The 24,059-nt window shown below is 43.3% G+C and overlaps 2 protein-coding genes across 10 annotated transcripts in view; one reads left to right on the forward strand and one right to left on the reverse strand.

Annotated features, from left to right (window-relative positions):
- On the forward strand, positions 1–22,947 carry LOC111246911 (uncharacterized). Of its 3 annotated transcripts, XM_086977168.1 has the most exons (16): positions 1–704; positions 6,335–6,471; positions 6,844–7,690; positions 7,851–7,989; positions 8,217–8,482; positions 8,768–9,167; positions 9,417–9,591; positions 9,850–10,425; positions 10,811–11,091; positions 11,579–11,845; positions 12,387–12,807; positions 13,153–14,900; positions 15,420–15,632; positions 16,437–16,820; positions 17,124–17,414; positions 17,794–22,947. In XM_086977168.1, the coding sequence occupies exons 2-16, from the start codon at positions 6,463–6,465 to the stop codon at positions 17,930–17,932; spliced, it is 6,156 nt and encodes a 2,051-aa protein (XP_086833294.1). In that variant the 5' UTR covers positions 1–704; positions 6,335–6,462; the 3' UTR covers positions 17,933–22,947. The 3 variants fall into 3 exon arrangements, with proteins under 3 accessions (XP_086833294.1, XP_022653046.1, XP_022653038.1); XM_022797311.2 differs by lacking the exon at positions 6,335–6,471; XM_022797303.2 differs by lacking the exon at positions 6,335–6,471 and having other exon boundaries at positions 1–637.
- The window catches only part of magu (SPARC related modular calcium binding-like protein magu), a 17,006-nt gene continuing 11,060 nt past the window's right edge, over positions 18,114–24,059 (reverse strand). For 4 of the 7 annotated variants that reach the window (XR_015318922.1, XR_015318921.1, XR_002671889.2 and 1 more), the window contains 2 exons: positions 23,798–23,894; positions 18,114–18,623 (listed from right to left, as the gene is read on the reverse strand). The gene's annotated coding sequence lies outside the window, so the exon portion shown is untranslated. Of the gene's footprint in view, positions 18,624–21,675; positions 23,191–23,797; positions 23,926–24,059 lie in introns of those variants that run through there. The other 3 variants (XR_002671890.2, XR_015318920.1, XR_015318919.1) reach the window with 3 other exon arrangements.

Genomic DNA, 24,059 nt, shown 5'->3' on the forward strand with positions numbered 1-24,059 from the left:
CTCCCGGTCGGCAGCACACGAAACACCCGGCGGCTCTTTGCGGTTCCTGTGCGCAGCGCCAAAAGCATGAAGCATCGCGCACAGGTTGCCTCAAACAATAAATGCTATGGCACGGCTGATAGTGGATCATGGAGCAAGTCGGCGATGCTATCCGGCATTCACCGGAGCAGGTGCAATGAATTCCCATAGGACACGACAAATTCGAACGGCTTATGCACGCTAAACTTATGCCACACAAATGGTCATTGGCTTTCTAAGCCAGTGGATAAGAGTTTTCTGCAAACTCATAAACAACATTTTAACTAATAGTCAAATAACGTATTGCAGTCGACAGTAGAAACGATATTGCGTTCGTTGATGGCTCATTCGTCACGAAACACCTTACGGAAGCTACATATATGGATAAGTAAAAGAAAAGCTCGAATCGGGGGCCTACCGATGGAAGCGCCCCCTATAGAGCGACTGTCCGTCGGTCGCTGCTGAGACCGAACCCCGCGGCTTCTCGAGAAGCAGGAATGTTCGCTCTGGAACGGGACCCGTCATGTCTGTGTTGTAATGGTGTAATGTGCAGTAGCGCACGAGCCGTCCATGGACCAGTGTAAAAGTGGCGCCGTGTTAAACGGTTCAACGGTGCTGTGTAAGTGTATGTTTTTGACAGTGTCCAGCAAGAATCAGGCTGGCGGCAGGGCGCGTCCAGCGTCCAGGTACGTTGAAAATATCGTGTGTTAAACACCGCCAACAAACCTGCAGCACTAAGAATAACCACAACTCAATCGAGTCAAATGGAGCTGCATTGGCGCTGTGGGCTGGCGCGCGGTTTGCTTTTCTCAAGCAATATACCATGCCGATTGCGCAATTGACTCTTGAGATTTGCGGCATCTTTTCCGTGCATCGAGTGCCTGTTGGTGACGCGTCAGCATTCAACCTCGACCACATAGCTAGTGTTAGAGACTTCTTGCAATCTTTCTAAGTTTTCGGTCGTCTGGGGGAAGGGTGGGGGTGTTCGAAACAGAGAATGGGCTGCCAGCTGAGAGCTGCGACTGTACCGCTACCCAATGTAATTTGAGTTAATTACCTCTGTTGAGACAGAGCTTTTCCAATAACTTCGACTTGGTTCTTATGTGAACTCGGCGTAGTTCTACCATTCCGTTGAAGTATTCGAGTATTCCAAATCTTACAGGCAATCGATGGGTCTCCAGAATGATGGAAATAGCCAAAATCGAATGGGTATATGGCGAACAACGTGCGCTTATCACACGTAATCGGCGATGACGCGATTTTGCAGAGCATAAATGAAAATGGAAAAAAAGAAGAAATAATCGTTGTTACTTTTTGGCGATTTTTCCTGCAAGGGAAGAGAATCTTATTTCAAATGTTGCTGCAGGCACCTTGCTAATTTATCTATTCACTGCTGGTGAACGAAGGCACTTTCTGTTCTGGTGTTGTTTCAGTCCATACATTCATAGAAAGAATGGGTGGGCTCTTATTTGCGTACATTACGCCGTGTCTCATAGCCAATATTTGCGTAGATATCTGTATTTAAGAAACCGAAAAAGTTATTGAATAGCTATATATTTATGAAACACCAGAACGTCAGTCAAAGGCTGTTCCGATTGGCTATAGATCTTTTACTAATTCTGCAGCAATTGTTCTTAACTAAGGTTTTTTCTCTTCCAGAGCGCCGGCAAGTCTGTCGTGCTGTACTGGGAGACAAAATCATTTCCAAGTCATTTTGCCGAAAATAATCCTTCATGATCTCTTTAGCACTTCGGTTCCCACTGTTTATTAGGTCTTCGCGAACTTATCGGGTCGAGCGGTGTTGAACTAAGCTGCGGGAGTACTATAAAATGTTCAACACAACTTAGAGTTCTCTTTCTCTCTCTGTATGTCTTCTAATCAATGTTAGACCGGTTGACTGTAAATGGGGTCGGGGCCATAACACCGCGGGCCGCACCGTGCTGCCGAAAGTGGGTCATGGATTTTCGGGATCCTCCCTGCTATCGTAATGCTGTTAATGTTATAGCAAACTTGCAGCGTGCTGAAAAGCCGGCAGCTCTCACTCAGAAAAACGGTGTTGCTTGGCAGTAGCAAATCCGTAAAAACAAATGAACATGTTACCGGCGCATATAGCAGCTTAAGTTGCAACTTACGCTAATATCATCTAGCCGATCAGATACGCACTGCCCGATGCCAGCTAGTAATTCTCCGGCGCCAGTCTAAAGCCAGGAACACAGGAGACGTTCACGTATCGCTATGGATCAGGCAAATCAGCCAAACGTGTACATCCCAGTGCCCGACGGAAATGTCGCTGAAGCCTATATCGGACTCGTCATGTTCTGGTCGGGGAGTCACGGCCACAACATCGGGACTTGCCAACATGCCGCCAATAACTACTTTTATTTTCATTGTTGTTAACAGCGTGGCTGTATATCGAAGTGCTTATTCGACTTCCAGTGATAGTCATGGGGAGTGGTGATCGCAGTAGCAGAGTGTACCTTCGGCAGCGTTTGAAAACGACCCCGACTCGCGCGAAGTGTACGCGACGCGACCACTTTCAGGATTCCCTTGACAATACCAGCAAACAGAGGGAAGGAGGCGGCAGCGTCGCCGGCGAGCGTCTGATCCCTATTATGCCTTAGAACGTGAACGTACGCACCCTACCAACGGCTGGAGTTTTGGTACCAAGCATCTTCGTCCCTTTCTCTTCGTCTATTAGCCTGCTTGCGCCAAATGATATGCAATAATCTATGCAGCCGATTCGATTGTATAAGTTAGGAACTGTATACGAATTGTTTGCATCGAAACTGCACTATGAACCAGGCGAATGTAATCTGCAACTACTTCCTGAATATTCCATTTTAAGGACCAATTAATAGCCAGACTTTCTTCGACCAAATTTTCGAGGGTAGTTAAGAAAGTCTACTCGTCATATTGTGTGACTCGTGCGCGCTGACCGCTTGGGTACATTCCTCATTGCGAGATCTACCGAGTTGGGTCATGCATAAGTACTCACTGCTAGGATTGACGTTTTTTTATGTACTATTCTGGCTTATGCCTGCTATATTTTTCTAGAAATTTGCAATGCGATAGATAGACCTGAAAAGTAGAGAGAAGCCCAAAATATAGAAGGATCCTCTCGGAGAGTGGTTTATCACCCGCAACAGTGAATCTACATAATCAGTCTACTTCTTAAAACAAGCATTTGAAATGATTATTATCATCATCGATTGTTGTCGTCTGCGACGTAAAATCCAACAAAAACTAACACAGCATTGAGACTGCTAACTTCGTACGTTCATCACAATGACCCTTATTCGCAGGGTCCGAATGGTGGAAAATAATTTAGATTTGCTTGTTCATTTAGCCCCCCTCCGATGACACGCTACTCAGACAGACTTTCTCAGATACACAACACATCCAACCACATTTCCCTAATACATGAATATCTCAATACACTCATACTCAAGGATACCCTTCCCGTTGCCTTCCCGCGAGAGGAAGCACCGACTTCGCTGTGACGTCAATGCAACGTGTGCTGACGTCAGAGCGCCTCTGGATAGGGCTGTGCGATTCGAACGCCTCTGTTCGGCCGGATGGTCAGGATACAGCTGCTCACGATTAGGAGTTGAATACAAAAATTCTCAGGCTGAAGCGAAAGGGAAAGCTTTGCCTGTACAATAGTAGAGAAGAAGCTTACCTCCTCTGCTACGTTACGTGTGCTAAAAACCTCTCTTTGTAAACATCGTAAATCCGTGCCCAGTCAACCGCATCACTCTTTCTCAAACAACGTTCGGCAACCGTTGAATGAAGAGCGTACTCCATGTACGGGCAGAATGGTGCCGGAATAAGGCGGGCCTCATGCGATCTACGCCATCGTGGTTTGCACGATTTCTGCGTGGCCGCCCGCACCTCCGAAATCCTATCATGTCAATGGCATTCTTAAAACTGGTACTCGGTCACAGCCATCATTAAACAGTGGCATTAATTATAGAAATATATATATTAGTATATACACTCATTGAGGCAGGACAGCCAACGTAGCATAACAACCTAACCTATACCTTTCGACGTCATTGACTACCCCCTGTTTGCGAGAAGACGGCGTTTTGCCTGTGGTTTCGTTTCTTGATAAAAGCACATAGGACATGATACCCTCTATAGCGTTCTTATCTACTGCGTTAAGTTAGATTGCAGTTCGGTAAATAATAATAGTTACTGGTGGTGGAACACGATTATAGCAATGGGACAACGGGCCGGATGCAAGCGACCCGGCAACGACTTATGTTGATATAGATTGGCTTGGTAGCAATAATATGCAATCTAGCCCGGTCAATGAGAATGCCCATATTGCTGGTTCGCTTATTCCCAAAGGGACGCTAGTCACTATACATTTCCGTTTTCTGAACCGCTATGCACTGTGGTCGCCCGTGACCAGCCACGATATGGTACCGTATGATATACTACTTATAGTATGAATCGTGAAGATACTTTGTTGACGTAATGGCTTTCACAAAATGGAGTTTAATCGATCTTTTTTAAATCGTGGCTGAGTCGAGCTATGCTCGAACTTATGCACTAATATACAGCGCGAGATAACTCTTAGTGAGAGATAACAAAATATATAAGCTAATTATCTGTGCGACCTATCTGAGCTACCGCCTATGATCTATTTGGTAATAACAATCTTTTTTGCGGTCAATGCTATTGTATTGCAATATTATTAAATCCTAAATTATCCTAAAGTAATGCTTATTTTCACGAAAACGTTTAGAATCACAAATCGTTTGTTACGGTTATACCGATGGATAGGTTGAACACATCATGTTTAGTAAAAGTAGAAACACATCGTGGTAAGGCGGCAGGCAGAACTAAACACATATAGTCATGCTTTTACATGGCTTAACATAATTAGCAATATTGGCTGCAGGGCTGAACGCTTCACCTCATAATGTCGGTGACGGTATTACGATACACGTAGACCTACACATTGTGTAGATGTCATGGATATGTTGAAAGAAATTTAAATGAACACGTGGGAAGAAGAGAATATAGAGATTAGTGCTATGTCCGCCAGAAGCTCGTCCCGTTCTTGAGGCGGTCTTGCGGCAAATCAGAGTAGAATGGTAAGGGCCTCAGCACTATAACGCCTGATTTCTTGTTACGGCAAAAGCCGCCCAAAACGTCTGACAGATAAAGCGAACGATTCGCAAAGAAAAATGCCCATTCCCTATGCTACCTACAGCATTACCCTACTCATCATTGAGTAAGGGGGTTGATAGAGAATTGCTACGGATTGTAAAGTTCTAATAATAATTAATGGTTTTGTATACCTGGCAAAGATATGACTTATTTATTTTTTAAACTAAACAAACTAAGACATTTAGTTTTAGATTCAAACCCTTTGAACTTGCATTGCATCCTAACTTTCAAACGGATAAAAAACGCGCACGTGGTTTAAATACCTACAGAACAGCTGCGGCAATCTTCATTAATGAGAATAAGAGAATAGAGGAAGTCATTGAAGGTCGTATATCCCGTTGGGCATAAGCGTATTTGAATTGAAACTATAATATTTTGTGAAAAATTACTTCACCTAAATTTTCGCTAAGCCTATGAAGTAACCCGAGTCTTCTGTCCGACTTCGATACTCTCGCCGTACGTTACGTGTGGAATAGAAACGTCTTTTAGTTTGTGAAGAACTCATATTTTTAACGTTTCCGAAAGACTGACTATAACCATGGACGTGCGATATTTTAGAAAGATAACTTCATTTGAAATTAACCCAGAGTAGAATCTTCGCTTCACAAAAAATAATGGCCTATAGTGACACGCAACCGTCTTGCTTAAACAAGTAAGAATTTGAATAGCCAGAGCAAGATATTGCGAACATTATAGTCCTTATATAGGTCGTGTCTACATTCAACTTAATGACTCCCGCGAGTTCGTGCTTTCCACATGTAGAACTACAAACTTATCCACATAATGATATAGACAGCGGCGAAGCAGGTAGTAGTAGCTTTTATCATGTATTTTCATGCATCTAACGTAAACCGACAGTTGGGGAGCCAGCGGGTACATTCCAATACGACGTACGGAGCTGCTTGCTACGTAAAAACTGTTGTTAGTATACGCTGTGGTGACCTCTACAAAAACATCATATAATTTGCTCGATCACTGCGTTACGCCTGCGATTGACAAGATTGATCGAAGCATTTATATATGGTGTACACTGCTACGAAATCTTAACCATCGAAGCCAGCTTCAACGGATGAACACGCCTTCTCAATGATTGTGCTGAAATCCATCTTACCGTTGTGTTTCACAATCTTAATAGGACTTATATGTCGGACTATAAAAGCGAGAAAGTCCTCGCTGTGCTACCGTTTAACTTCTCCGTCCACTACAGTTTCCGGCTAAACTAGAATCTTGATACGAGCATCCTGTTTCGGGCCACTATTAGCTATGTTAAATGTACGACATTTAAATATTTATTATATGTTGTGTATATATATATATATATTTTCGCAATAGCTTTGTGTTAGTATTTATATAGATCACCTGTACGACCTGTCATTAGCATATTCTGAAGTTGATGTACCACTTAGAATTAGGTTGACTCCAATGTGAAAATTTAGAAATGTTGTTTTTGCATAAGTAACTTAGGATAACTTAGAGCAATTGACCCGATTTTCCCGCACTAATTATCTGAATATATAGCAGTTATTTTTGCACACGTCATCTATATGTGCTTCTGTTTATAATATTCCTGTAACTTTACTCGCTCATAGACTCCCTTTTGTTTTCTCTTTTAACTGACTTTTTTTTATTTAACCCGTTATATAGGTGGTGGTGTTTGCGGTGAAATGGTTATCATGGTGGAACGGAAAGGTGCCTGAGCCCGTAGGGGCAAAGAGGGGGCCGGAGCAGACGGGCCCCGAGGCCACGATGCCGGAGGGCCCGGAGCTTTGCAGCGGTGGCGGAGCCGGCGGCGGCGGCGGGAGCGCCGGTAACGGGAATGGCAGCGTTGATGGGGATCTTCGCGCTCGGTGCGTCGCGCTTGAGAAAGCTTACGTACACGAAGTTTACCGTCAGCTGTCTGCTAATAATAACAACATCTCCCAGACGGCTGGCCCCGGCGCTGGTACGATCACTGCGTCAGCACCTGCGCCTAAACTTCTTGCCAATGTGACGGCGTTCCTCAGCGAGCTGGAGCCGACGAGTGTTGTCGCTGACGTCGGCTGCGGACCGGGCAGATACCTATCGTGTAGGCCCGACCTGGCCGTCATCGGCGTCGACGCCTGCTGGGGTATGGCGGAGCAGTGCCGTCAGCGAGCAAGGATGGGCTCGCACGACGCTTTGTGCGCCGATAACCTTCGTTTGCCTCTGCGAGATGAAACATTTGACGCCGTACTGTCCGTTGCAGTTGTCCACCATTTTGCGTCGAAGGAGCGACGGATCGAGGCACTTCGTGAGCTCGCTCGAATTACCCGCATTGGTGGCCGGGTATTGATCACCGTCTGGGCGATGGATAGTTGGCAATCGCAGTCGGATGCCGTGGGTCGCCGTTTTGAGTCGCAAGACATTCTCGTGCCTTATCGACAGCCCTCCATCTGTCCTGCGTGCCATCACAACAGTTCACAGCAACACAGTAATAACTACGTCCAAACCGCCCTACTCAATAATCTAGCTGGTGGGTAATATGCTATATTAATTAATTCTAAGGTGTAGAATATAGGGTAGCGCAAAGGTCTTTTAACAGTTGAAAAAAATCACTATATATATAAATGAGGATTCTAAATTGTCGTCAGTGTGTCATTGATGATACGACACTGAACCTTTCCTATTCATAGGCTCCGCGTACAGTGCAAATGGTAGCTCTACCAGATTGCAGAAGCAGTTACGGAGATCGTGCGCGGTCAGTTATAGCACGGCCACCTCCGAAGACGACTGCCAATCTGAGCGAGATTGCAGCTTCTTCAATAGGCCGAGGTATGATGGTCAAAGCAGGTAAAAGTTGAGACCACAACCACTTACCAAAAATCTATGTTGCGTAAAATTTGTCGATCAATAGCAGTAAAACATAAATTACTAATCATACTAGGACTATTGCAGGCCAAATTTTGTTAATTTCTGTATGGTTTCCACTGAATCGCTGTAACAGTTTTTGCCCTGATCCTTTCTGCTCGTTGACTGTGCTGGCATGTTCCCTTACATAGACTACGCCGGTGGGTGTTCACGCGTGGCCGAAGCCTTGAGGACAGCTGCAGCTCTGATCAATCCAGTCCCTCCGATACGTGTTACACATTCGTTCGCAGGGCAGTACAGCGCCTGTCCTCGGCGTCATCTAGCGAAAGCCGCCGTAGTTACTTTCATAAGGTGTGTCGTCGACCCTGGCTAACGGATTCGACCGATTCCGGCACGGGTATCAACGTCTCACTTTCGTCTGCCGAGCGTATGAGCGAAAGTCCAGATCTTTTTGAGGGTATGGAGCGCAGAAAAAACAGACTAAGGAAAGAGAACTAAAGCAAAATTTCATAAATTGAATACCACTATACTTTGATTAACTTCTAGATTTTCTAGTAACCTGTTAGATTAACAAAATCGAAGGTTATAGATTACACTGATTCGTGTACGAGCCCCATTCGAAGGGGCAAACCCCAAGTTCTAGAAACGCTCGATTAAAAACTGTGAACTTCACTTCTTTGCAAATGACGCATGTGATTTCTTCAATATGTGGCCATTCTTGTTATTGTTGATACATCTTCAGAGGAAGCCCACTCGGAGCGGCACGATGTATCTAAAAGTGAAAGCTTCGATTCGGACGACCTCTGCGAAGATGACGGTTTTATCGAGCTGCGCAACCTTGACCCAGAATCGCCGGAAGAAGAGTATACTAGGGGTAAGGACCCCAAAGACCGGATATCTCCGTTGCCGCCTACCGGTGGTCTAAAGCATCGTTCGCGCTCGTTGGGTGATATGTTTAGTATGATTCCGTCACTATTAGTGAGGTCTCGCCGTCGACGTTCAGCACGAAACGTCGACTTGCAGAAGCGAGCATCCACAGTTAGTGATCCACGTGAGTACCTGTTGCGCTCCAAAGACAAGACGTTTGTTTCTCGGTCGTCCTCAACCACATCGGAAGGATTCATGCGCTTCGATTACTTTAGGTAAAAAAGATTCCACCCGTAAGAGTTCGATTCGATCCCTTAAATCTCTTATCGAATTCGACATTGCTCATCTACAATGGGATAACCAAGCACCTGACGCAAGGCAGAAATATATTATCTAGTAGCGTGAAAAGTGTTTTATTTACTCTAGTACTTGGCGATTTTATTGTAGTTGTATTTATGGTTCGATATTATTGCATACAGCGTTATAAATATCGCTCAAATTATATGATGCCTACTGTTATTCAGGTTTATGAAAGGACTCAGTCCGGAGAGTAGCATAAACGGCAATAGCAGCCCTACGCCGATCGTCGAAGAGAGACTGGAAGCGACTGAGGAAAGTGAGCCATTGCTCCGAGTGTCAGATGAAGAAAGCCTTAATGCCGTCAGCCCTCCACCCCTCTGGTGGATGCTCGATATGCAGGTAGGCGTACACAGTAAAACGAGCAGAATGCTCGAATTAACCAGCTGTCATATGTGAGTTTTTCATCGCATATAATGTATTTGCCAGAGGCATAACTTTCTATCTAAATAATTTGGGTTAAGCACGATCAATGCGCGCGTGAAGGCACACTAACTTCTGTTCATCTCAAATAACAATATATTAGTATTTTTCATCATTAGTCATTTTATTCTTAGCTGACAGAATTTTCGTTTCTGCCTGCCATGTCCAATATTGCAGGAGCCTATGCCAGCAGTCGAGATAGGGTTCCCAGCGACATCCGCTGCTTCTGATGTGAGTCAAAGCTTTACAACACTCGAAAATCCTATCAGCCAAACTGCCGAAGCTGCCCGCGCCGGCCCTAATTCAGCGATCGCGAAAGTAGCTATTGGAGCGCACCATCCGTTAGGCGTTAGTGGCATAGTGGAGCCTGCTAGCACAGCTGTCACCATGGTGTCAGCAGCCGCAAGTGGCGGCAATGTTGGTATCAGTAGTAACGCTGGCAGCGGGGCTTCTTTTGGTGGCGTCACCGGCCGACGTTCGGGGGAGCGGGGAAAAGGTCAACGCCAGTACGCACATGAGTTCAGTTGCACGGGCCCCGCGCCGACTAAATTACTCGCCTCGAAACATCAGGTGCAGCATTGCCAGGAACAACTCCAAAAGCAGCAGCAACTAGCCTTAGCGGTGGACCCAGCAACAGAAGCAGCGACACTAGTAGTCCACTCGATACAGACAACATCACCGCCTATCAGAGGCGTGACACAGGCCCAAGTGAATCAGCCGCATATAGATCTAGCTAGTCGCCGTAGATTGAAGGTAGGTACAGGATCTCGTTTGACAAACATCGTCTTATTTCGTGGTAGAAAAATATTTTTAGTAACTTCCCTTTGCAAACACACTTGTTTGTCTTTCTGGCAGTCCACTAGTCTCCTTCTGCCACCAATCGCGACACGGACAATTATGGTTACTCCTACACGTAATGTACCATCTTATAATAGCACAGCCACAAGCATAGGCCGTGTGAAGTGCTGATAATGAATAGTACAAATTAGGTCCTTTCGCCTTGTTACTTCTCACGTCAGTCTGGCATCGATTACTATTGACGAAAATTCTAATGTATGTTGGTGTACACATCCAACACAAATCAAAGTCATTTCCATGTGGTAATTATTTCGCTATGGTCGCTTGCACTACCCTTCAGTTTCAAGGAACCCGGCTTCAGGAAAAAGCCCTTCGAAACCGGTTCACCAAGAAAAGTTCGTTCGATAAGCTGCTTCGAAGACGCAGCATAGCCAGAAGTTATTTCTCAATGCCTAATCTTAACGTATTTTCGGCGGCGTTCAACGAGCGTTCGCCGGCGAGTCATCTTCGTGTTTTGTTGAAGAGACCGCCAGCGCCAGACCTTTCAGAGCTGGAACTCAAGCTCGGTATCATCGACGAACACGGCAACCTAAAAAACCCATTGCGACCAGCCGAACACGGGTTAGTATGGGTGTCGTGTTGTGAAACTTGTTCGATAGATGAGAGCTTCTCGTTCATTTGTTGGTGCCTTATAGGTCGACCTGTTGCCTACCTGTTGTTTTAGCATAGTTGAACGATTCATAATATTTTAAAATATGTTTCTATCCTTACCAAACGTAAACAATTTGGTAACAATCTGTCTACATCTTTTCTCATGCTGCAATTTTCCGGGTTAACTATTTACGGTCGAAGTCTGCTGTGATAGCCCGTGGCCCCACAGAGTGGTACAAATACCAAACTTTTAACTAGATTTTAACTTAAATTTTACTTTACTGTAGAACAGTGAACTTTTTTCGGCGTCTCCTTCGTTATATATATATATATATATATAATACGTAGGAAATTAAGACACGTAATATATCGCCATTTATACTACGCATCTCTTGCTCGAGGCACCGTACTAGCGAATTCAATTTACTAATATATTACATCCGTGTTTGTCTTGTAGGGGGTCGATTTCATCGCACGTCCCACCATGGCTTCCAACTAAACAAGGTCAGAGCATCGAAGTAGGGGCCGGCGTGGGAGCTTGCGTCGCCGGTGGATCAATTGGCGGGATGTACGGAGGTGCATTTGGTTTACCATTCAGTGCACTACCTTGTCTGCGGTCCGCGCTTAACCGCCGGTATTCTCTTTCAACTGTCCAGGGGAATTCTATTAGCTTTGTGCCAGGGATTCCATCGAGAAGTTGGGTGTCCAAGGCAAGACACGACAGGTAAGTTGGGTAGTGTTTTTTTCCTATGGGGGATTAATCATTATTACGCTGTGTCGCATAGCAGAAAATGAAAAACAACCTAACTTATATGGGGAAAGTGTACGCGTTCACTACACCCGGATACTCGTAAATACGATAAAATTACCCTTTTACGTCTGGTACTGCCGTTAAACATTACCTCAAACTTAAAGAAAGGATTATAACAATGAGTTTTAGTTACTTGTACATTTATTGGGTGTACGATTTTACTTCGGTAAATTTTGCATCATTGTTTTTTCGTATTTGATATGCATCAGCCGAATAGAAGTCTCTATGTATCTGTTAAGCTATACCGACTTACAGTATTCAAGTTTCACAAATGACCATCGATGTTACTGTGGGTAATTCTGCTCTCTACGGACAGTTAGGGTAAAAGTCAGGCAAGCTGAGATCTACAGACAGGAAAAGTTAACGTACATCAATATTGGCTTCATTCAGAGTACGTATGTAATCTGTCTCGAATAGACAGAGGCTAACGTTCTTATATGTGACTTGACTTTAGTCTTAAAAGCGATACAAGCGTCGAATCGGAATCGGACTCCGTTGTATCGGTGATCTACCGTTCGAAGGCTTCGGGAGGTAGTGGGGGTGGCAACAGTGGTGGGGGCGGTCTCAGCGACAACAGTATTGACAGTGAAGAGAGCATTGTATCGGTCATTCACCGATCGACCGAAGATACGCCGCGCGCCGGATCTGCCAATGGAAACCACGGCAGCAACAGCAATCGAAGCTGGCAGGCCTCACCGCTAACCATCTCGCAGACGGGCAGCCATGAGGGATCGTTTAGCTCGCCGGAGTATTCGCCAACCCTAAAGAGCGCTCCACCTAAAACTGAGAAGGTGTCCTGCAAATTGTGGGAGACTTGTTTGACTGAAGTTGACGATGAGCACGCATCCGACGCACGTAGTGTTTCACCTCAACCGGTAGGAAAAATACCATGTTACCGATAGACTGTGTCATATGCAATTATGCATGTTTTTTTAATATACGTCCATTGTAGTATAAATAGCAAGACATCTCATGACATTTAAGCGAACGTTCGAAAAATATACAAGCAAACTTTATTTCATATTATCGCTCTGTGTTTTTATCTTTGCTTAGTCATTAGTGCTGCACATTGTGAAATTCGTGCTCAGTTGTTGGAGACGGTTACCTTTATGATGGAAACGTTAGCTGAATGTAAACCGATAATAACGACTCGAACACTGTCTGTATATCTATATGTATACACACTTAATTATTTAATATATAATTAATTGTTTTTACAGCCAAGCGTATCGGCCTCTGCTCTGCCTTCAACATCAGAGCCCACCAACGAAAGCACCAGCATTGATCAAGACAGACAAGGCGACGTTGACAGTGAAAACATCGACAGACAAACTGAAGATATCGAAGAGATGAGTCCAGATACGGCTGAGATGCTTATGGAACTAGAACGAGAGAAAGAGAACTCCCCGTTACTGACGCCGTCTTCATCATCGGATGATGCACCCTATATGTCCGACGAGGAGGTGCAGTGCGAGGATATACCCGAGAGCTTTGAACTAGAGAGCACCGAAGCATTGACAGCCATCAACGCACCGATCGACCTCAGTCGGCTTCAGCCTCCTTCATCCAGGCGGATGTGCTCACCGGTAGATCCTCTTGAACTGGAGGATGACGTACTGGAGTCGATTCCCGAGGAAGACGAATCATGCAGTCCTATAAAGTCTCCACGAAGTAAACAAGAAGACGGTACCCACTTCCCGATGCCGGCACCTGAACATTATCAGAGTCATAATCATCAACAACTGCTACTGCCGCAAAAGTCACAGCCCATTAGATCCAATCGCGTGGTGACTTCGGCGGCTGATACTGACCCGATTTCTACAACAGTCGCCACCACTACACTAGAAACTGTAATTGCAACGCCTGCGGCAGCCTCTTTGTCCCAGCGGATACTGGCCTCGTCTAATATTCTGTTAAGGTCGACGCCGATGCTACATGTGATGTCGATAGACGCAACTGTCACAACTGCTTCTGTACCAGCTGAGAAGGCATGTAAATCATACAGAAGAGGCCACTCGGGGTCGAATCGAAGCTCCGGCTTGGCGCAGCCAGCTGAACTTCGGCATCATTTGCAATTACTAGCTACCTCAACCAGCAGTGCTGTCCCCGGCGGAGATTGTGATGATAGAATTACGGCTGCTCGTCCACAGGAGAAGTCACCGACAAACAAAAGCAGCACATTAGCGGCGAGTCGGAACCTAAAAAAGGTGCTGGCTGACACAGAAAAAGCAGTAGTAACTTTGCATTCAAACGTACCTGAGCAGAAGTCGAGTGCCAATAGTTCTTCTACCACTACTAGTTCTTGTGTGGATGTGTGCGGCATGACGGTGGGGTCCACAGGAGGCAGTGGTCCAATAAACAGCAGCAGCAGCAGCAACAGTTCTGGAAGCTCTCCGTTGAAGCCGTTCTGTGGTCTGCCAAGTCGCTTTCAGCAGGGCGATAGCAACCGCCGTGCCAGTGACGTAGGCCCTCAAAGTAAATGCCCTAAAGAAAGGGCCCAATTTTCTCCCCAATACTCGTTACCTGAACAGAAAAAGTTTCAAAAGGAATTAACGGCCTCGTGCGAACAGCTATTTAGGCGACGGCTTTCCCCGCAGAGACAGCAGGAGATCCGCAGCGACCCCCTGAACGAGCTGCTTCGTGGCTCAACCAAGTCGGTCGCGGGAAAGCCGACTCTACCGGAGCCAGCATTAGTCGGCTTGCAACAACAGCCACTGCCTCAGCAATGGGACGATCCTCGTAGTCGTGGTGGGAGTATCTCGGTGTCACCAGAGCCCCTTGGCCTCTCGGTTTCTCGCCGGCGCACACCCGAGCTGCGAACGTCCCCACTTGAGATGCTGGCTCAAGAGCTTCGGTCGAGTTCCGATGACCTATACCGAAGAGCTGCCGCCTCCACCGATCACAGCCAGCTGGCCATTGACATTAGTCAACTGGTCGTCGATCCGTCGAATCCGGCGCTTCTGGAACGGTAAATTGCTATGCAAAGCGAGCGATTAAGAAAAATTATTCGGAATTGTCTACTGTAACAATCTAAATAGAAAGAGTGTAGCTAATTCCGCATTGTGCTCTGAAATTGCTCATGCATTAGTCCGAAGTATAGGTGTGATTCGCAAAGTATTTTTGTTCGTTGTAAACTAAATGGTATATTAGAAGGTATGAGGCACTTCAGGCCGAGGGTTAGCCAAGGACCAAACACGTAGATTACGCATAATACTTATAAAATATACATGATCTCGCTTTTTGCTTGTAATTTCTTAGTTACCTTGAATAACACGATAATGCAATTAGTGACATGACGGAAATTGGTTTTCCTGTATTTCTCAGGTAAGGTAGACGTCATTCTGTAGGCGCCGCTTCACAGCAAAGTCTTCTTGAAACAAGTCTCTCTCAGAACGTCACTGTATTTCCTCGGCTCTAATGAAACCATATATGGTTGCGCATGATTGCTAAAAACTACTAACAAAATCATGTGTATGTCTTCTTATAGACGTAGTTCCCTTCGAACGTCGCCTGATCCTCGCTTCGAAGATGCGACGGAGGACGCCGTAAAGAGCGTACAACATGGTGACAAATGCAACTATTGGGAAAAATGGCTGCCCGAGGCGCTCTCGCGTATCTACGCCGGCACAACCAAACACGACTGTGATGAAGTCTGCGATCAACTAAGCGAGCTACCTGAAGTCATTCCACAGACTACACGGTGAGTTAAGCGGTAACTCCCGCCTTGTAGAACTCGAAGTTTTATCGTTTCCAATATAGCTTAGCTTCCTGCCGTCTCAGTTTTTACGACATACATTCAAGTGGAAAACATTCTACAAAACAACGAAACGAATAGCCTGTTAAGTAACTGTGCATAGAGTGGGGTTTTTATTAAATTAGCTTCGCTAAATTATTTCGTTTCTTCGATGAAGGTGACAAATGAGCTTCAACAACTACCATCTCAGTTGTTTCTCAGTCAAATAGTTTTGTATTAACAGATAGACTATACAGCGTGAAGTACGCGAATTATGAAAACTCTTAAGACGATTAAGTTTAAAGTTAAGACGATGCCTGTTGTCTTACGTAGAAGCAGGTAGATTGCACGTTTTTCCATAAAATGTAGTCATCATAGCTCCGATGCAACAAGAGCTGTCATTCAAACATCGCAAGCTTGTTCTCTGTGGATCAATTAAGCCGACAAAAAAAATTAAGCAGAAAACCGATCTTGGTGATGCAAAATAATAATTGCACTATGTTAGTACAAGCAAGTTTTTATCGAACCTCTTATATAGCAAGGAATTCGAAGCTCAATGGGAGGCACTCGTAAAACATGTTCACTCTATCGTATGTCATACCCGATACGGAAGTTGCGAGTTTCCGCGTGACTTTAAGCGCCGCTTAGATATTGAAGAAGTTAGACTCCTAAGCAATATATTCGGGTTCGCCAGGATCCGCTGTGCGGAAAGGCTTCAGCTTAGGCTAGATTAGATCAATAAGTTAAAATGTTCATTATAATAATTACCAGGCATATCGGAGGCAGAATTTCCGCAGAAGGTGGTATTCTGTACTCGGATCGAAACTCGCCCATCGACATCTGCATAGATCAAGAACACTTGTTCCTCACCGGATGTCCCCAAGCGACACCGCCCACATCACCTGAGCAATTCTCCGACGCGGACGAGTCCACTGCGTCAACAACTGATCAGGAAATTTCAGATCTCAGCTCAAGTCTTGAACGCCTGCGCGTATCAAATGGACTACAACCTGAAATCACCTCTGCACAACACCCTAATCTCAACATAGTAATCGAGGATTTCTCTGATCAGGGCGGATCGGACGCCGAAATCTCTGAAGCATGCTCATCCAATGCAGCCAATAGCAATGTAAATCAACTCTACGTGCAGGAGAGGTACGTATGGACTGATCATCATAGCAAAGAACAGAGGAGATAATCTTGAATCTTTCTATCTAGATTGTTTACTAAGAATGCTATATGACACAGTCATATTTTCCATTTGTTTTTATATTCCGTATGCAGGAAACATTCACACTAATTTATACCGTTGCCCCATAGTAGTAGAGACCGTACCCCGGAGAAAGGTTAACCAAATACGTCGTGAATAATCTGAAACTGTTGTGTAGGTATTTTCTAGTGGTCAGTAGTTTCGCGGGTATAAACTATAGCTCGAAGTATCATTTGTGGCATTTATAGACAAGGAGGATCGAGCTCGCTGTCGGATCACTCGGACCGATCTTCAGCGAGCATACAAACCGTCTTCAAGTTAGATACTCCGTCAAAGGAAGCGTCGCCTGGAATGTCCCTGGATCTGCCCAGCGGCGAAATGGACGTGGTGATGAACCCGCTTCCCGGTGGAGACGACGCCGACGCACAGCAAGAAAAACTCAGCCTCACATCTAGCTCAAGTGAAGATTCGAGCGATGAGAATTTTGGAGATAGCTGCTGTGCCACTATGACAGGACATTCAGCAGAAACTTACCATCGGTACGGGTTTGCTAGTTCTAATTTGCACACTCAGATTAGATATACTATCTATTACTGATATATTATTATTATTATATAAAAATAAACGAATTCTCACAAATCATATGCAACAAAATACCTATAAGGTTGAAAAGAATGATCCGGCGGCTAAGTTATCGCCTGAATAAAATTACATCAGGAATAACTTGCATAACCAGTCGCATGCTTTGTAAATAAAATATAGTAAGAATAGGCACTCATTGATAGGGTTTTTACAGCACATTTATCAAACAATATCTGATAGATACATTTCGTCCCCATTCGTTCTCTTCGGTCGTTCGGGAATGGCCCTGGCGTTGTTCCGATTCAACTGTTTGCCGATTTATCATCACTGTTATAGTTACTACCACGTGTTCAGACAAGGTGAGCTGGACTCCCTCATCGAAAAGTACGTGCATAGTCTACACATCTTGAGGTCTTATTACGACCATAGTAACTGGTGTATCGTCGCTGAACGTGTGCAGGTTTGGACCATCTAGCAACGAAGGTAAATAGCGAAATGGTCGATGAAACCCTGTACGTGATACAGCAAGTAAATGTATATACAGACGAAGCGAAGTAAAACGGTCAATACCAGTAGAGGAAAGAAGTACTACTGAGCTATCTAACGATACTATATTCATTCATACCTAAAGGCCGCCATATCAAGGACAAGCGATGGATCAATGACGCTTTATTATTCATTATTATTCTTCCTGCTTTTTTATTATTAGACACGGTTAGGTAAGAGCATGTGGCAAAGTACGCTGCATCTTTCGAAAGCGATCAAAAAGGACACATATTATTAAATAGCTATGTATGTGTACTTGAAGAAGTGACATTGCGCCAGCGATAGTTGTGTTCTCCGATATATTTCCTTATATTACGTAGTAAGGAACAAGGAAACAGACGCTACAGAATACGCGCTTGACATGGCCAGTACTCCTCCACGATCTGGATTTGCATAGTGATTAAAAGCGCAATATATTTTAAATCATCGAAGATAAGTAATTTAACAAAACTATATCCAAGGCAGAAAGATCTCTGCAAGAGAAAACAAGCATTCGGACTAACGCTAGCTTCAGACACCTTTGTAGTGACCTCGCAAAAACACTATTTCATATCGTAAAATGCCGAGCTACCATTAAGTGATTTCACGTTGGTCTTAACTTCTGCCGATGCTTCTTGTACCTGTAATGAACAAAGATACTTTGTACTCTTTAAAATGTACTTCGTTTATCACATGGATGAATTTTGTTTCGTACTGCAAGTAAGATACATACATTGTATCAATCCTAACCGTTTGCCAACCTTGACTCATGAATTCTGCGTTATTTGTAAATATATTGCGGATCGAAAATTATTACTGTTACTTCTATTAGGTCGTGTCAAGTTTTCCACTCTGCTAAGGTATCCATGTTGCCCTGTCAAAAACACGAAGTCGTTACGTGTTTTTTAATTATTTCGTGTTTTTTCATAAGTGGCAGTGAGCTATAGGGACTGTAGAATATGTGCGAACCACGAGGATACGGTAGAGATAAGAGTAATTATATATATATATATATATATATCTGTAGGAGATTTTGCAACGCAGAAGGAGTCTATCTATTCAGATTTACTGATGTTCATTCGTCCATTGATATTACATTAAGTCGCACAGATCTACGGCCACGTATCGTCATGCTAACAAGAACACGTTTCACTCATGCATATTTATGTACAATTCCTTGATGAGCACTCTTGTCTGCCTAAACCGCCGGTTTAGCTTCAAATAATGAAAATCACACGAAAAGCTGTGAATCTCGTTTTACTAAAGCTTTTACGGTGGTAACGGCACGCCGGCTATGTGTTTTACCGCTCGCGGACCTTGTGAATGGTAACAATTCGTATAAATGCGAGGCCTCAGACAGACTAAGCGTGTTATTATCATTAATTAGTTTCTTGCGTGGTATACATAAGTAACAAAAAGCCCACCTGGGCTCCGCGTGCTCATACCTAAGTCTACTCCCTACCTTACTTACGGCCCATCCGCTAAGAACTCATAGGCAATTACTTGAGCAGTTCTATACATCTATCATATAATAACCGCAAAATTAGCGAACGCTAAGAATTCTACACAAATTTAGAAGCACCGTGGCCGGCATTTTCACGCAAACGAATTATCTATAATTGACTCGTCTTCAAGGAATATCTATTTACCTATATATTATCTCGAATGAACTAGCCAGTTACCTTTGAGGCAATAACACGCCTACAATATGAAACACACTTTCTATATATAGATAACAAGAATGAAAACAGATCCAATGAAAGTCAAATTTGATTTCTGTTCTTATAAGCTGGCTTAATTAAAAAGCCCACAGGAAGCTAACAGTACAGAAAATCAGTGTACAGTAGAAGATCCTTCGGCAGTGAAACAACTACTGCATTACGCAGTGCGTTATTTGAACAGACAGACTTCAAAAAGTCGTCATGACTAATCTAACGGCCGGCTAAACAACTACGACTCAGTCCCGACCGGCCTAGGAAGGTAGCGCACTGCGGCAGCTACCCCAGCAGCCGTGGGGAAAGGCGCCTGTGAGGACACCATACTCAGTTAAACGGACTCACTGTATCTACGGCTATTAGAGTGCATGTGCTTAAGTCTAGTAATACATCTAAATACGGACATAGACACTGTATTTAATGGTGAGTCATCTAAAATTGTTATAGAGCTAATGGAGAAAAGGAAATATATGTCTATATATTGTAGTTCTACTTTGTCGCTTAATAGAAAGCAGTGCTGACATAGATGTCGTGAGTGGGTAGACTAAGTTCGGATAAGTAGCGAAATGACGACGGGCACTTCGCGTCGTTTTTAGACTATGTACCGGAGCTTCTTCGATGGCTAGGAGCTTCAACTAGGCGCACAGAAGTGCGAGCAGAAATACATTTGAAATACATATAACTAAATACACTAGTATATCGAACACTATATACAGAACGGGCGATATAACGTCGAAAATGACAATTAGTTACGAAATCGGTGTGTGTAAGCAATTTCATCTACTATCATTGGTGTTATTACATGGCGAGGAAAACATCGGATGATCTCAGTGACAGCATGTATCGAAAACGTAAAGTACTTTTTGGGACCAGATAGCTTGTTGAGTAGGGTAGAGCATATCATGAAAAATTATAGCAGTTATCTTCACAACGAAGAAAAACGGTAGCACCTGTATCGCAAGATTCGGAGATTCATGATTTGCGAACATACGAACTCGATTCCTTCACTTAGGAACACACATACGCGCCCACACATAGAGCATATAAGCTACAGAGCAAAAACACCCGTAGCAAATAGATATAAAAAAAAAAAAAAAAAAAACTCGCATTAGGATATATGTACGTACCGGCCTGCAATAGAGACGATGCGAACTCTAGCAGAAATTCGTGAATAAGAAATATGGCGTCTTCCTGGTATAGTTACACCCACCTACCTAAACAATGCGTGTCACATAGTACGGTGCAAGGAAGTAACAGTAACGGAATACATTGCCCCTGTTTTACTTTATCGTGGTTGCTCGCTCTGTTCCAATGACGAAGTCACAATCCAGAGGTCATACACTTCAACGAGAATGTCCGACGAAAAAGAAAGAATACTGTCGGAAAGCGCATGTAATCACTGTTTTCATTATGTCTAATGACGAAGTACAGGGAAAATTTCATTAAATAGTAATTGTTATAACTGCATGTGGCTGAACGATTAGATGTTGTATTATTACAGGACCCGTACTCATTGACGCCCACAAATGCGTCAAATTTTTATTGATTGTTGCTATAGCTAGTAGTAGTAGAACAGTTACTATTATTATTTGTGTTTGAGCGAGTTTAATATGGTTGACAGTATGAACGCCATAGGTTGACTGCTTGTCTGTTGCTTGATGAAGGGTTTGAATCACTATCTGAAATATATATTATGTTTGTTGGACTGTAGAATTCAACTGTTTAACTTAGAGGTATTGGAGAATGATGGAAATTGTTGCACACACACACACTGAAAGCAACAATCATCTCAAAGGAAAAATGTGATGGAGGAGAAAAACTTCACCGATAGCAACAATAACATATAGAACATTTTATGAGAATGCATAATATTTATGCTTGAATATTTTCAAGATCATAACCTAACATTTTTATCGTAAATGTAATAATGTGTGAGTCTCATTATTATGATTTTTGTGACGAGCAATGCACGCGGTAATGTAAACTCGAGCTACCATTTATTAAGCTATGGTTCTCAACATCACTGATGCTGAGTAGATGCTTTTTTTTTTTCACTGGGGCATGCTGCAAAGAGCCTCGTGCTGTCTGAGAACCTTCGATACCGTGTACCCTAGATAATAGCAGGTAACAAAAAAACATCGACGACAGTAAAAATCCATTATTCGGTAACAACGCCGATAACAACAGCTGTTCTCACGACAAGCCATGACCATACTATACATATATGACTGACAACAACAGTGCGGCAATATACTGACTTCAATGATAATCATAACACTATGTGGTCGTGGCCTGATCAGCAAATATCCAAACGATATATATGTATATACATATGTATAAGGTATGTTTATGTGTGGATGTATATAAAAGATATGTATGATCGGCGAATGAACGCGGCCATTAGCTCGAATAAGGGCCCTTTTCGTAATAGTAGGTCTAGATTTTTGCAGCCAGAAGCAACAGTTCTAGGTAGCCAAAATTAGATAGAACAAAATAGCAGCGACGTTTGACCATGCCAGTGCTAGCCTAAATTGACAAGTATTCAGAAATTAACAGACATAAACATCGACCGGCAGAAACATACAGCCACGAATGCATCGCGCTAACAAATATACAAAACATTGACGAATTGTATGAGACGAATGATAATCGAAGCCTGACGCGGAAATGCCCAACAACAAACGGTATTCGTCGTGAGATACAAAAAAAAATTGGAGTAGGTGTTCACGATACAGTAAATTAGAGAAAACGTTTTACAGGAATCTTGAGTATGATTATAAAAACTGCAGTAGCCGTCGAAAAGTGGCTAGATAATATCCATATACCAAAAAATTCCAATTATGATTGAGCAGTTACTGCATAATGGGAGAAATAACAACCAGTAGTTTGTACGACTTGCTTATATATATATATATATATATATATATATATAGAAATTATCATTATCAAATGTCTACAAAGATAACGTATTTGTAAATTTATAATCATAACAATATGATTTTTAAAAAGACGAGATTTTAATAAATAAGGACCCAGATATGTAGATCACCAGAACCGTGGCTTCAACCACCCATAAACAGAGATGTATACGCGGTATTGATAATGGCTATACATTAGTGCAGCTGATAAAACAACCATGATATGTTTTATCATTACCCCGTTTAGTTAGTACAGTTAGCACAAATGTAAAGGACATATCTGCTCGTTGATGAATATTAAAGATCTTGACATACTTGGCCTTTGCCCGATATCCTCTTGTTCTAGCTACCCAATGGACGTTCTCTATTAGTGTCTCTATCATTTACCAGTCAGCTGCCGGCACTCGCTGCGATAGTATAGCAATATCGTGATTGGGCCCCTGTCATGGTAAATTGTTTTAACTCGCCAGGTAAGCTAAAATCAGCGCCTGCGTCAATCATCAGTGAGCTTTCCATGGACTCTTGTCTGTCATGGATCGAAAGCTCTCAAGTCTACCCTCGATATACAGGAAAAGCTGTCGAGAAAGAATATGGTGCGAATATACTGTTATGCTCGGGTTACCAAAACCGATTTGGATGGCAACAGCTGTTTTATCGTCAACAAGCGTCATTTGGCAGTAGTTAGTAGTTTCGTAAAACGGGCGCCTACTCTAGGTTATTGTATAGCACAGGTAATATCCCTGCCTACGACGACGACGACGACGACATCGCTTAATCATACCCGTCGCAAACAGTCATTTCAACGATTCGTAAAGAACAGATGCTATTTCTATTGGCGGGTGTGCCGTTAGTCGTCTATAGATTGAGGTTTTAGGTGAATCTTCTAAAGCTGGGATACATATAATAGAAGATAATGACAATTGTTTATTCATCAGAAGGGCCACTATACACTGTTTTTTTTTTGATTCCCTGTATACGTTCGTTCTCTGGGTGTACAGGTTAGAAAGAATGAGCTGTTATTATTTAATGATTAAAACGATATTGCTGTTTCGTTAATGTTTATCCTAAGTGTACTGCCATTTTGTTAAGTTGCAACACTCGTCGAAATAATAATATATATAGTATGGTAATAACGATAGCGCAGTAAATAAATTGCGAAATTAAATATACATATATACAGACCTTTGGAATTATTATCACGATTAGTGGTTGTACGATTGTTGATGTTTTATGAGCGACTGATGAAGTGACAACTGATGTCCGAGACTACGGCGTACACCTTGAAAACATGGAGACAAAAGAGCAGATAACTGCTATAAGTGTAGCATAGCTCGGATGTTTTTTCGACATTTCCAATAGAACAGTTGAGTGTGAGCTGTTTGTTCATTAACGAACGAAAGCAAACAATAAAATAACGCTAACCATTTTGACGACAGCCACACCT

Source organism: Varroa destructor, unplaced genomic scaffold (genome assembly GCF_002443255.2).
Source record: "Varroa destructor unplaced genomic scaffold, Vdes_3.0 BEIS01000001.1, whole genome shotgun sequence".
In the NCBI taxonomy this organism is placed as follows: Eukaryota; Metazoa; Arthropoda; class Arachnida; order Mesostigmata; family Varroidae; genus Varroa; species Varroa destructor.

What these genes read in the sequence shown, in the direction of transcription:
- LOC111246911 (XM_086977168.1), top strand. An exon ending in CTAGTCGCCGTAGATTGAAG is followed by an intron (nt 10,426 to 10,810) that starts GTAGGTACAGGA and finishes ACTACCCTTCAG; the next exon opens with TTTCAAGGAACCCGGCTTCA. An exon ending in GTCATTCCACAGACTACACG is followed by an intron (nt 15,633 to 16,436) that starts GTGAGTTAAGCG and finishes AATAATTACCAG; the next exon opens with GCATATCGGAGGCAGAATTT.